General features: G+C 33.4%; 1 protein-coding gene across 1 annotated transcript; it reads right to left on the bottom strand.

The window, feature by feature from the left end:
* Window positions 1-2,040: 2,040 nt before the first annotated feature.
* Window positions 2,041-13,496, bottom strand: LOC132553487 (ESX-1 secretion-associated protein EspB-like). The gene is given in 3 exon segments (XM_060217734.1): window positions 2,041-2,396; window positions 13,219-13,450; window positions 13,452-13,496. Coding segments are annotated over 3 exon segments (633 nt in total).
* Window positions 13,497-14,441: the final 945 nt, after the last annotated feature.

Raw genomic sequence — 14,441 nt, 5'->3', positions numbered from 1 at the left:
GACGAACCAGCTATAAAAACGTTGTTTATATGGTTTCTTGTGAAGTTCACGGATCCAGTATAAACGTGGAAGGTCTTTATCCTTATCATTAATGGGCATTCGAAATGATTGTAATAACGAAACATGATTAGCTAATATTTTGTCTTTTTAAAGATTGCATAATGTATAAGGGGGTTTCCAAGAAAGGCAATATATTTTCGTATACAGAAAATATAATAATGTTTGCAGACAGGGATTATGTTATTGGACGCCTTACTTGCAGGCACAGTAACAAACCGGTCATGTAAATCTCGAAGTGTGGATTTAAAATCAGGATCGAAGAAAGCTGACTTGTGTTTTGTTTTCATTTTCCATTTCAAGCTGCAAATTCCTTTACGAACGATGGACCGAATGGACGTAACCCACTCACAAAGTGAATCTCGTTTCGCCCATTCGCTGGCATAGTTTTCAACACAATCCATAAGTGACTTGAAATTCATATTCCAATTAATGGACGGGTTTCACGATATGTAGGACCTTCATGAAAGCTCACCAATCATTATGTGCCCAGTTGACGTCGGACTATTACTAAGGTCAGGTCATCTACATTCAGATGCTGTAGGAAATTACAGTGGTGGAATATTAGCCTGTAAAGTATTGCTGATGTTTGTAAAAGTTATTTGAAGAATTGAACAATTCGAAAATTGATCGCAAATTCATTTCTGTTACCAGTTAAATAGAATTGTCTTCGTTATGAAGATGTTGTTGATGTTTCGTTGATGCTGTTCGTGGTCGTGTTAACATAAATATCTGTGTGCCTTTATGCGTTCCCGTATTTCTTGTGTTCTTCGTTAATTTTGGTGTGCTTTTGTTTGTTTGTGATTTCTGTGTTTGTTACTGAATACATCTTTGTTTCTTATGATTTTTTTATTATTTATATATATGTGTTTATTCTGTCAATTTCGATTTCATTAAGTCGCCTCCTAGATTTCCCTTCAATAGGCTCCATGGTAAGTCATAGAAGAATGGAACAGCTATAAAATGCAGTTTTTATAAACTATATAATTACATCCCGTACCTAAAATTAACGTTCTGTTAGTTGGATAACCCATAGGTAATTCTATTCAAGAAAAACTCAAACAAATAAACAATTAATCGTTATTTATTTTGTATGAACATCGGTATGAAATAAAAGTATTTATTTCACGTTTATCTGTTTATAGAGTAAAGTGAGTTAACCCATATATTGTGTACACCATTTGCATGTTTGAATTATCATGGTACCATTGAGCCACATGTTAAACTAAAGGTTTAAGGCATCCAGTATATTGATGAAACAAATTTACGGCAGAATTGGTGAACATGTGTCTTCAGGTGTTCCTAATGAGTGTTTCCGTCTTCTGTTACAATGACACTGAAAAGATGAAAACAACAAAACATTATCGCTGTGTAAAGTAAAAATGTAAAAAAGCAAATACCAGCAGAATCAAACTCAAATTCCTTGAAACTATGGCAAAATATGAACGAAATAATGAGACAAAGGTTAGCGTCCTATGCTTCGTCGGCGATACCCACCATGTTAAGCATGGAAAATCTAAGAAAGTAATTTCACGTCCTCATTTGCGAACAAGGTAAACAACAATAGCGCCTTCAGACCTAATAAAGGCATCAAATACCTCTAATTTCATATCATAGAAGCAGAATATTTCCTAACAACACAATGATGATGATATACTCTATTGAGGCTAAACGGCTGTATCAATAATAAATAAATGTGGAATAAACATCACTTTTTATCATAGTGTTGTTAGCAACGCTCTTACCATAACATTTATGCAAATCGAAACTAACTTACGAATTACGTGTAATAAAACAGAATCTGTGATAAGGTTTTACAATCATTAATCATTCATACAAGGAGCATAAACAAATTTCGTCTTGGAAATGACCTGATTTTGTTAGTATTACACAAATGTAAACATATATCTAAATGCATACAGCAATTAGCAATTTCCACGACACTAAATAAGACGATACATGTACCTGAGGTATGAACGATGACTATGGCCTCTGGTAACAACACACGCCCCCTGTTCTACCGCAACTGAAGTAGTCAAAATCAAAACTCCTACAGTTCTGACGGATGTAATGCATCGGGTGAGCAACCATCCTTCGTGGAGGTGCTGGTGTGGCCGGGGGAGGGTTCGCGCCAGGTCTGCCTGGGGTTTTTCCTCTCCCGTGGGCTCCAGGGGCTCCATGGCCTCCATGGCCTCCAGCTGGCTGATGAGGTTGAGCAGTTGGTGCTCCTCCTTCCATTTCGACTTCCGGTGGCTCTCCTCCAGCACCTCCTTGTGATGCTGGAGGTGGGTACATATCTAAACAATAACCTCCGTCTGTTTGGCAACCATATCTCTGCTCTGTAATCACACAAATAGACAAATATGGTAAGTTGTGAGTACCAAAACAATATATGGAAATATGTTTATATAATCATCTCCTCTTTTGCTTAGTCAAGAGTTTGGAGTGACTTCACAATGTTTGAAAAGTACCACTAACGATACGCGGTGTCTTTGAAGACTTGAGCGAAGGCTATGCCAGTGTCTCATATGGAATGAATACTGAATTCGGGACATTATTGATCCCAGACGTGGCTCCTACCAAAAATCAATGAAAAAAAAACAAAACAAAACAAAATCAATCACAATGTATAAGACATTGACACAGCCGTCTTTATAGCCATCAAATGCATACTGTACCGTTTCTTGTTCTTTTTCAAACAATGCGTTGTTACCCCAATATGGACTTGTTGTAATGTATGATTTCACATTTGTCTATCACCCACGACATGTATTTTTATTATCATTATTACACATTTCTTATCCATTGTCGTGTTTATTGTATACATGAAATGTTAGAAACGTCATTAAGTATGATAGGATAACAGTGTTCTGATTATACCTTGTCACTAAATGTGTTCATAACACCGACCTCAACTTTTTTAACTTCTAACTATAGGACTGCTGCACCTCCCTGTCTATATTTTTACTTTTCGTTTAATCATTTTGGATTCGTCGCCTACTAGGCTTCAAAGTTTAGGCATCCCTGACGAGTTCTGGAACGACAGCTGTATAATGCAGGTTAATTCATTGTTTGGCTTTACCGTATCTGACACTTAATTATGAAAAAGTGTTATTCCCATGTGTGTCGTTTTTACAATCTTTAAATTTTGTTCAAAAATATTTTGCCATTAGAATCAAACAGACAGCATAAGCATTAATGTAAATTCATAAAAAGTTCATTAAATGCATAAAAACTTTAATCTGCAGAAATTAAAATAAAACCATTTAGCCTATGGATATGAAAACAATGAAAAACAGGGAGAAAAAGTCAATATCTTATCAAATGTTCCCACTGGTATATCAGCTAATGTTTATAATACTCACATACGCCCTCGTTCATACATATTGTTTACATATTTATAATACCTATTAAATAAAGGTTGCGTGAACAGCCTTTATAAACATAATCATCAGAACAACACACAAACTAAATTCGGTATATTTTTTCTATTATGAAGTTTTTTTTTTCAGTTGCTGACAGAGTACATACCAAAAAGAACAAATGATTTAGGGTTATAACAATGTTTAAGTATACGTATATAACCACAACTAAAACATTTAAGAATATGTCTCGTCCGGTCACTAACGACTCATATTACCGTAGCCATAACATTCCAGGCTATATTTTTAGCTAGTGATTTATATTACCACGTTTTTACATACAAACGTATATAACATCTGGATTTCTAACAACGTTATTACTATGACATTAACATTAAAGAATATTTTTTCACCTGACGACATAAAACCATATACTATGCACTTAAATTTGTATTCAGAAACATACATATTTGATCAAATTTTACAAACGACACACAATAATAACCCGATTCAAATTTAAAATTGGATTTAGTAAAGCCAGATAATTGATAAAACTTTATCACTCAGTTATTTTATTTTTCTAGTACTCTTCTTTTATGCTTAGTACCTGAATTGTTGAAACTTGCGGGGCAACTGGAGAAAATAAAATGTCAAAATCCAGATGAAGACATATCAACGGTTAACATCTGAGATGGGAACAACTGTCTTTCCTAATTCACACACCTCTGATGTCCATCACCTATGTTCGTTTTAGGTTCTAATGGCCGACATTATATCGCTCGACATAAGAAATATATTAATGTCATAATTTCACGAGTGATTCATGGTCACTTTCTGTGGTGAATTATTTATTTGCTTACCAAGACTGATAGCGGAACAGTTAAACTAATGTTATAACCTAATAATTTGTAATTTCACTTATCTTATGTAGACTCTTGTGATGTTACATTATCTTACGTAGAAAATTATAGTATTACATTATTTTACGTAGGAACTGGTGATATTACAGTACCTTACGTAGAAACTAGTGATGTTACAATATCTTATGTAGAAAATGATGGTATTACATTATTTTACGTAGAAACTGGTGATATTATAATATGTTACGCAGAAAATGGTGATATTACAATACCTTACATAGAAAATGGTGATATTACAATACCTTACATAGAACATGGTGATATTACAATATTTTACGTAGGAACTGGTGATATTACAATACCCTACATAGAAACTGGTGATATTACAATACCTTACATAGAAAATGGTGATATTACAATATGTTACGCAGAAAATGGTGATATTACAATACCTTACATAGAAAACGGTGATATTATATTATCTTACATAGAATAAGATGATGTTACATTATTTTACGTAGAATGAGGTGATGTTACATTATCTTTCGTAGAAACTAGTGACATTACATTGTATTACTATTGCGCCACCCGATAACCGATATGTTTATACGATAAAAAAACACGACTGTTATCATGATATACATGTAACCAATATCAATACAAAAAATAATAATGTCATATTCAATCGCATCTTATCTCTGATTTTGTCAATTAATTCCACGTCTATAATATTTTTATGATTATCTCTCGTTGCCAATATCATCCCTGATATTATAGCCCCTTTTTATCTCCCTTGTTATTATCACCCCTATATCACATCAACTGTTTATCATTTGTATTGTAATTATCACTCACGTTAACATATCATTTTTTCTACCTTAGTCCTCCCCTTCTATCGTAACCTTATTATCACACCCTTTGTTTATTATCTCCCTTGTTTTTCACTCCTTTTATAACATTGTCTGATAAATAATTCTTCTATTTTTATTTTTGTTAGTTGTTACCCATATATTTTCGAATTATTAACCTCTTTGTTTCCTGTATGAATGTAAATTGAATATTTATTTTTTAAAACCCATTTAGTCGATTAAAGTTGTCTTTGTTTTTCTGATTGTTATTTCTTTACCATTAATATCATTTTTAGATACAAGTTATAGGCTTCACGAATACTTAAACTGATAAACATCATAATATTTTAAAACATGGAAAATTCGTGATGTAAAATTCTGTTTATAAATCTAATATTCGGTAACAAACCTAACACTGCATGGATGTTTACATATCACTTCGCGACCTGAGTCGTCTCGAAAACAAACTGTTAAATTAAGAAATAGAAGCAAGAATAAAAATTCTCATTATTGTATTGATATCATATGTCACTTCATTATGTAGATTTACACACAATATAGAGATACCTCAAAAATGATCTTTTTCTTTATTGACACATTACCTTTCTTTTAAGAGATATAATTGACTTTTTAGTTATTTGATATAAAACAAATGCAACATAATATAATACACAATAAAAACACGATGTTTGTGAACGGTAAAAATAGACTTCTGGAAAACATCTAATAAAATCCTTGCCATCAAGTGGTATTACGGACTTTAAAAAGTCTTAATCAGGTAAAGGATCCTTTTACAATTGTATTGCATTGCTCAGATGGACGATGAAACCTTACCAAAGTCAGTTGTGTATTACCAGCTCATGAACTGCCAACAGTGTCTGAATTTTGTAAGTAATATAAGCAAACTGAAGTTGTCTTCCTTTACGATAAAATGAAAATTGAAAACGGTCAATATATGTATTAAAGTGTTTTCAGTTGGCATTCATGTGTTATGAATACCTTAAGATAGATAATTCAATATGAAACACAAACGTAGATTCGTTGAATTTGCCTTGATCCTGTCACCGTCATATATGTCCATGAATCAGTATAATTTCAACTAAAGCATTGACCTACCTTGGAAACCATCGTACATGTCAAAGAAATCGAAAAATCCGAGACATGGTGATGCCAATATCAGTACAATACAGAATGAAATCAGTCCGAAAGATGACATCGTTAGTGAAGATTCTGAATGTTTCAGTGGACAAACGCCGTTTACTGATAACTTCGCTCACACCCCTCCTTATAGGTCAAGCAATGTGTGGTCATCTTAATAAATCATTCATTCCGACACAGCATCATAGGTTGGAATTAATGGACTGTTATCTTTATGCCTAGTCAACGCTATAAACAACAGCAGGAAGGTAAGCCGAAAAAAATATGAAATTAAAATATTTTTTTTTAAATTAACTTTTAAAATATTACATTTTTCATTTTTTATTTACTTTGCTTTTATCAAATGCCTTTAATCATTTATTTGTATATACTCATAATGAAACTAATGATAAAACATGACGATTCAGGCCAATATCCCTATGGCTACCTCTTGAAATCCGCACCCTTTCTTTAGCAGCGTAGCAGTACATCATGTCGTATGTACAAGGTTGACAAAAGCTATGATTTATTAAAACAAAAGCGTTGTGTAGCTACCTGGTGCAGAGAAGAATAGATTTCTAAGTACTGTCATCATGATTATAAATTGTTAGTTTTCACATCAAAGGACAACAAGGTTACCTCTGAATCAAAATCAACTAATGGAGAAAGCCTAGCAAATATTTTTTTGTTTTTACGACATGATATCCGTTTCTATTCAACAAAGGAGTTTAGTAACATGAAAATAGAAAATGTACAATATGTACATTAAATTTGTGATATGTTTACAAAACAAAACATAAATAATCTCAAATACCGAAGTTTACAGTACATTTAACAAATTTATTTATCACCTAATGACCTAAGGTATGTGATAGACCTGCAAAAATATTTTCATTTCATAAATGAAAATAGACTCTAAACTGTAGAAGAGTGTTGTTATCACTTCATAACCTGTAGCCTACATTACTCTATACAAAACTTCATTTTTCACAATTTTTAAAATTACTGTATTTATAACATCATGTGGACTATAGAAACACAATTTCTCGGACAATGTCCGTAGTGTTTGGTATCAGAGTATCAAGGATACTGGACACTGCCATTACCTCAGCTTGACCTCCACAATAAGGTACTGTGGTCATATGAGCATGACCATAACATCAAAAGTCGACACTGTTATTCATCTGACAACTGCTTGGCGGATAGGAAATATGGGTTTCATCTAAACTGACCACAAAACCTCATGTCATCGGTCAAGCGACAATCAGTCATAAAATAAGTCAGCAGGGACTCTAAACGAACCACCGATAGTACATAGTGTTATCTCATCCCCAGTGTGCTGTGTGTGGTACAATGTGTTATATAATTACTAGTGTACTGTGTGTGGTTTACGGTGTTATTTCATCATCTGCATATTGTGTGGTATATTGTGATATTGTGATTAGTTTGTGTCCTGTTCATACTGTTCTATCCTAGAGCATCAATTAATCAATTAAATTTTCTCCAGAATTGTACACTTTACTAACTAAATCATTTCATTTAGTGAACTTCATATCAACAGAAAACAAAATGTACATGTCCTTTGTTGAGTTAAATTATGTAATGCCAGAGACGTCGCTTTATTTTGAACAATAAAACAGTTCTCTTTTACAAACTAACCAGTCATTTTAAGTCAACGTGTGAACATATAAGTCTTCAAACATACGTTAAGTCATTAATCTTGTCAGGAGAAGAATTTCTGGACATAGTTTATCAAGCAAAACCCGTCAGATAAGTCAAATGTCGTGTCCCATAAAATGCACAATCTAAAAATATAATATTTCTGTAATGCACTACTAGAAACCCAGAGTAGAATCAAACAGACATGGGAATAGCTAATTCGTTTCCCTCTGTCGCCCCCTAAGTTTCAAAGTTGGTTGACTTAAAGATTGATGCTGCCCTAGTTATATTTACATTGAGTATGGGTAATGATTATTTTGACATGTTCGTATTTTCTTGTTTTTTTAACACTCATAAATTTGAACGTTAGCTTTTGTATTGTTTTCATGCGAAGTAGAACATATCATGTTATGATTTTCCATTTCCATTTGAATCCGTGTCCTACATACCGAAAGCCAAAGATTAATAAAGATTAAGGAACGGTTACAGATAGGAGTAGAATTTAAGAAAGAACCCAGAGAAGCAGATCATACCGAAAGCCAAGTGTGAAGAGTTAAGATTAATAAAGAATAAGAAACGGTTACAGATAGGAATAGAAGCTAAGAAATAACCGCAGAAAAGCAGTTCAGACTAAAAATTTGACGTATTTTATTGTTTGTTTATATTTATCTGGTTTTAACGCCATCGTTATCGCAAATGAATTTTCAATGACAAAAGACTTTCTCCATATCTAGTAACTGTAATATACTATTAACTTGCAACTTAGTCCATTACGGAAGCGCTTGTGTTGAGGGACATCAGTGATATCATTACGAAAATCAAAGATAACTCTTTTCACTGGGGCATATGTCATAATTCAGTTCAGTATCATACTTTTGACCTATAAGCCATAAGCAAAATTCCATTAAAGTTATCAGAAACATAAACTGATCCTCTGCGTTGGAAAAATTCCATGTGTAAATTTATCCTAATCCTTTCAAACTTACGAAAGCCTGCTAATGCCAATGAATTTTTAAGTGATGGCCGCAACATAAAGTATTTTGGAAAAAGTGTATTGGAAATATCGAAAAAAACATATCCATTTTCCTACGAATTTCCTTGAAAATATCATTTCCATCATTTTACTTCCCCTTTAAAAAGTATAACTTTCAATGTTGATATCCGAGGGAATATTTATTTGTTACTTGACTTGCTTAAAAAATGTCAAAAATGCATATAAAAAGGTCAGAATCATGATGATATCCTTTAAAGGAGGGACGTTACTGACATGGACCTTAACATTGGGGCACCTGTTGTCTAGACGGCACTTTGCTTGGGCTTAATGCACCAGACCGTAAAAATATGATACGACGTAGTTGAGTACAAAAATGTACCAAGTATGAAAGAAATGTTTCATTTTAATCTTTTCTCGTGTTTCATGTAGCGTTCGATACAGCATTGAGTCCATGCTAAAATCAGTGTTAAAATTATTTACTTTAAAACATTGTAAGATATTCTGCCACTATATTTCTCTTATACCTTGCATAAGTGAAATAATGTGAAATAATAAAATAGGCATTCTGACTTAAATATACAGCTTATTCGAAACAGTCTCGGTTTGAGACTATTGTCAGAGGGAAGTAAACATTCCGTTTTCAGCTTATATTGTCTGTTATCTACGCTACCTACACGATTTTGCACAAAAGACGATAACCAGTCATTTACGTAAGCCAGGTGTTTCAAACACAAAACAAAAACAAACATTTATCACAGTATCAAATCGCAAATGCTATATCAAAGCATGAGCATGGAACACAGTATCAATACCCAATAGCTAAATTACAGCATAAAGCATGCTTTGACAAAAACACTGCAGTGTCGTCGAGAACCCTACACGAGTCTCGGTGTTAAAGAATAACATTTAGCTCCTGGTGCTGTTTTTATGCAATCAGTAAGCGTTTGTACCCTTTAACCAATCTGTTATTATGACATTTAACAACCACGTCTGTGACAACGAGGTTACTGGCTACGACAAGGAGTTTCCAGACAAAGAGGCAACTGGCTACGAAACGGGGTTTCTAGACAAAGAGGTTACTTGCTGCGACAGGGAAAGTTTATAGACAACGGGGCTACTGGCTACGACAGGGAGAGTTTCAAAGACAAAAAGCTACTGGCTACGACAGGGAAAGTTTCTAAGACAAAGAAGCTACTGGCTACGACAGGGAGAGTTTCAAAGACAAAGAAGCTACTGGCTACGACAGGGAAAGTTTCTAAGACAAAGAAGCTACTGGCTACGACAGGGAGAGTTTCAAAGACAAAGAAGCTACTGGCTACGACAGGGAGAGTTTCAAAGACAAAGAAGCTACTGGCTACGACAGGGAAAGTTTCTAAGACAAAGAGGCTACTGGCTACGACAGGGAAAGTTTCTAAGACAAAGAGGCTACTGGCTGCGACAGGAAGAGTTTCTAGATAAAGAATTTACTGGCCACGACAGATTTTCTAAGACAAAGAAGTTACTGGCTACAACAGTGAGTTTCTAAGACAAAGAGGCAACTGGCTACAGCAGGGAGCTCAATAGTAATGATAATTATACTACAGTGTATTAACAAACACAAGACTGTATTGATGTGGTAATGATAACTTGTTGTATATAAAAGGTTATGCAATCCTAAAAAGGTAAAGATACATTATCATGAATTACATTTTGTTGACTGAAGTTGATGAGATTACCATGGCAATGTGTGAACAAAATTTTAATATAAACTCAAAATTATTAAAATGATGAAAAAGTCCATCAAAAGAAACATTCACACGGAGTCCCATTGAAGATTGTGCAAACAATTTTAAAAACATCTTTAATCTAGTTCTGAAAAGTCACAAACTGTTCATCTCGTAAGCACGTCCTGGAGAATTTATGGTCAAGGGTTAAGGTGTTAAAACAAGGCTAACGTGATGACTCTGTTTAATACGCATTAATTACTTAATTATACAAGTTAATGGTTGTCAACACCTCGTAAACGTTACATTTATATCATACAAACAGTTAGCGCATAATAGTACAAAGTATAAAAACATTAATATTCTCGTGACATGTTTTGCAGACAAAGACAAAGTATAGTGCTTAACAAAAATAATAGATAACTTGGCACTCCCGACATGATAAGTATAACACGTCACATAATCTGACTACTTTATATAAACATCCAACATATGTCAAAAATTATTAATAAAATCAAATTGTCAAAGAAGCTGGATACGATTGTGGATAGGCTGCTTTTCGTCCTCGTCAGATGTTCAGATGTTCCGGCTCCGACAAGCCTGTTAAACTACTAATATCGATATGAGAACGGAACGCGTTGTTTTTAAATATTTCTTTATTTCATTATTTTGTTTTGAGATATCTCAAAAATCCATAAACAAATTACCTCTAAAACAATAGTTTCTTACATAGATAAAATATTTGCTTACTATTAAAGAAAAGTCGCGTTTTATTTTCGAGTTCTAAGGTATATGTGTTTCATACTTAGATGCAGATTCCTGACCCTATCTCAGACATTCAACGAATATCCTTAAATTTCTTTTTGAACAACAGATGTTTTAGGTAGAGGACTATTTTTAGGTTTTTACACTAGTTTCCATTTCAATCGAGACTGATAAAACATTTTAGTTTTCCGTGGTTGAAATATCAGATAAACGTAGCAACACTGTGGTATCATATCTCTTTATGAATTTAAAGATTTAAAGTGCATTGAATGAATATTAAGAATTTGGTCATAATCAGGTGTTTGCAGGGACAGATAGGAAGTTATGTCCCTGCTGTGTAAGGTCATTTTAATGTGTTTTAGAGAGGAGGGATACGGTGTCTATGTACCTAGTGTGTAAGGATAAGAGATTAACCTACTCTAAGGATCAGAGATTAGCTGACAGTACTGATTACAGACTTGCTTGCTGTAAGGATAAGAGATTAACTTGCTATACGGGTTAGAGACTAACCTACTCTAAAGATCACAGATTAGCTGACAGTACGGATTACAGATTAACTTACTGTAAGGATAAGAGATTAACCTACTGTACGGGTTAGAGATTAACTTACTGTACGGGTTAGAGATTAACCTACTGCACGGGTTAGAGATTAACTTACTGTACGGGTTAGAGATTAACTTACTGTAAGGATTAGAGATAAACTTACTGTAGGAATTAGAGATAAACTTACTGTAAGGATCAGAGATAAACTTACTGTAAGGATTAGAGATAAACTTACTGTAAGAATTAGAGATAAACTTACTGTAAGGATCAGAGATTAACCTACTGTAAGGATCAGAGATTAGCGGACAGTACGGAATACAGACTAGGTTACTGTAAGGATTAGAGATTAACCTGCTCTAAGGATTATTAGAGAATAACTGATAGCACAGATTACAAACTAGCTTTCTGTAAGGATTGGAGACCAGCTCACTTTTAAGAGCAGAAACTTCCTCATTACAATTATTCTAGATAAATTGATTTTAATGTGAAATTAACAATCGGGATCGTGTTGATAGTACTGACAACAACAATATTCCGTAAGCTTGTGCATTTCCTACCGTACTAGGTGCATTTTTTAAAATTGTTTTATCATTGTTTAATTGTGATATAACATATTCATCGTCTTTTTCCTACTATCATAACCTGTAAAATAGCACTTTTTATGGTATCGGTACATCTCCACACATGTATGTAGATTTTTTTCAGTATTTCTCCCTTCTCAGAGCTGTATTCATTATTTGACTCTACTGCAGTTAATTCTAAATATGCATTGAAACCAGTTATTTCCTTGTTCTTTTGTATAATCCTGATAATTTGTTGAAGGTTACATATCGTCGACAAGTTACACCACTAAGTGATACAAACAACCACGAGTGTTTGATGTCTCAAGTTCTACAAATAATGACCTAGGTAGTATTTCATCGTTTATCTCAGCGATCGCTTCCTGATAATCGTCTTAATTATTTCTCAAATTTATTTTTTGATTTTTTTTTTTTTTTTTTCATTTTTATTTTTTGATCTTCCTTGTCGCTTAAGACATTGAACATTGTAATGATATTAGACGAATGTTTTCTATTTTACTGTTATTTTTGTGTCCTCTAGAGATATTTACGAAGGTTACATTGCATTCTCAAAGCTAATAATTAATAACTTTATACATGCAAGAGAACAAAAAGATTACAAATGACGTCAAAGTCACTTATTGATATATAGGGGAAATGTTAGTTTATATAGAGATATTGATTTGAAGTTTTCATTTTTAACTTTATTAACAAAAAAATCATGACTTACCCATCATGGAATTATAATTGTCAGCTCCTCCCATAGCCATCATCTGAAACATTCCTCCTCCTCCCATTCCTCCCATTCCTCCTCCTCCCATCCCCCCACCCATGCCTCCTCCTGCTCCGAACAAATCTCCAAACAAAAATCCATGGCAGACACCGAACAGAATGGTAGAACAGAGCCAGGTCACAGTGATAACAGAAGAGTACATCTTGGTTCTATAACAACACACTGTATACCTGTTCTGTATTGAAAGTTTTCTGTGGGTCTGCAGTGTACATCATTTACCAGAAACTTATATACCTGCATAGGGACATCACTCCATAACAGGTAACTAAGGATCTTGCCTGTTTTTCATTGGAGGAAGAGAACGTAGTTTTAACGTAATGTCTGACAGATAATTAATAGAAAAATAAATATATGAGACAAGAAATGTGTCTAGAGAACAACCGTTAAGATCTGTTTGATACTGGCACGACAACAAGAGTGGTTTAGTTTTATTGTTTTGAAATATTTAAACAAAAGCTATAAAACAAACAAAAACGTTTTATTTCCAAATCGCGTTACAATAAACACAATAATATGTAAAAATATTAATAAAGAAATTTGGTTTACGCGTGATTGTATGAATTTGTGCAAAAATAAAAAAATATGTAAAATTTAAAATTTCCGTCACCGTTCCTACGAATGTTTTCCTATTTCTCTATAATGTATGTATTTTCTTGTTTTCCATCTCCGTCAGCACGTTAATTTTTAATTTCATATCGACTATATATTTTAATTTCACAAACTGCTGAGTACGATAAAAAAACATATTAACGAAAAATGCCTACATGCGAACAGAATCATAATCGAAACTCAAATTCAATTAATCTATGGAAAAGTATTAACAAAGGGAGGATTTACACGCCCAAGTTCTAAAAAGGTGTTCAGGAAGAGTAAGCGTCTTTTGCTTCATCAACGACACCCGTGTTGTCAAGCATCAATCAAAAAACCATTGAACAATCAGGCACACACACGATTATCAAATACATCTACCCCACCATGTAATTATTTTACCAGTAAAAGTCAGAAGTGGCATAGTAAATGTTGAATAAAATACCTGTTATTATCCATTTTAAATTATACTCTGTATTGAAAACATAATTACACAAAGTTTTATTGCTAAGCAACACTGACTTTTTCTTAAATAAAAAGAAATTACCTGTAAAAATATGGCAAAATAAAAT

This window comes from Ylistrum balloti, unplaced genomic scaffold (genome assembly GCF_031769215.1).
Source record: "Ylistrum balloti isolate Yb309-2 unplaced genomic scaffold, AGI_CSIRO_Ybal_v1 Utg370332, whole genome shotgun sequence".
Taxonomy (NCBI): Eukaryota; Metazoa; Mollusca; class Bivalvia; order Pectinida; family Pectinidae; genus Ylistrum; species Ylistrum balloti.
The sequence above is the reverse complement of the archived record's forward strand: the minus strand, read 5'-3'. Positions and strand labels throughout refer to the sequence as shown.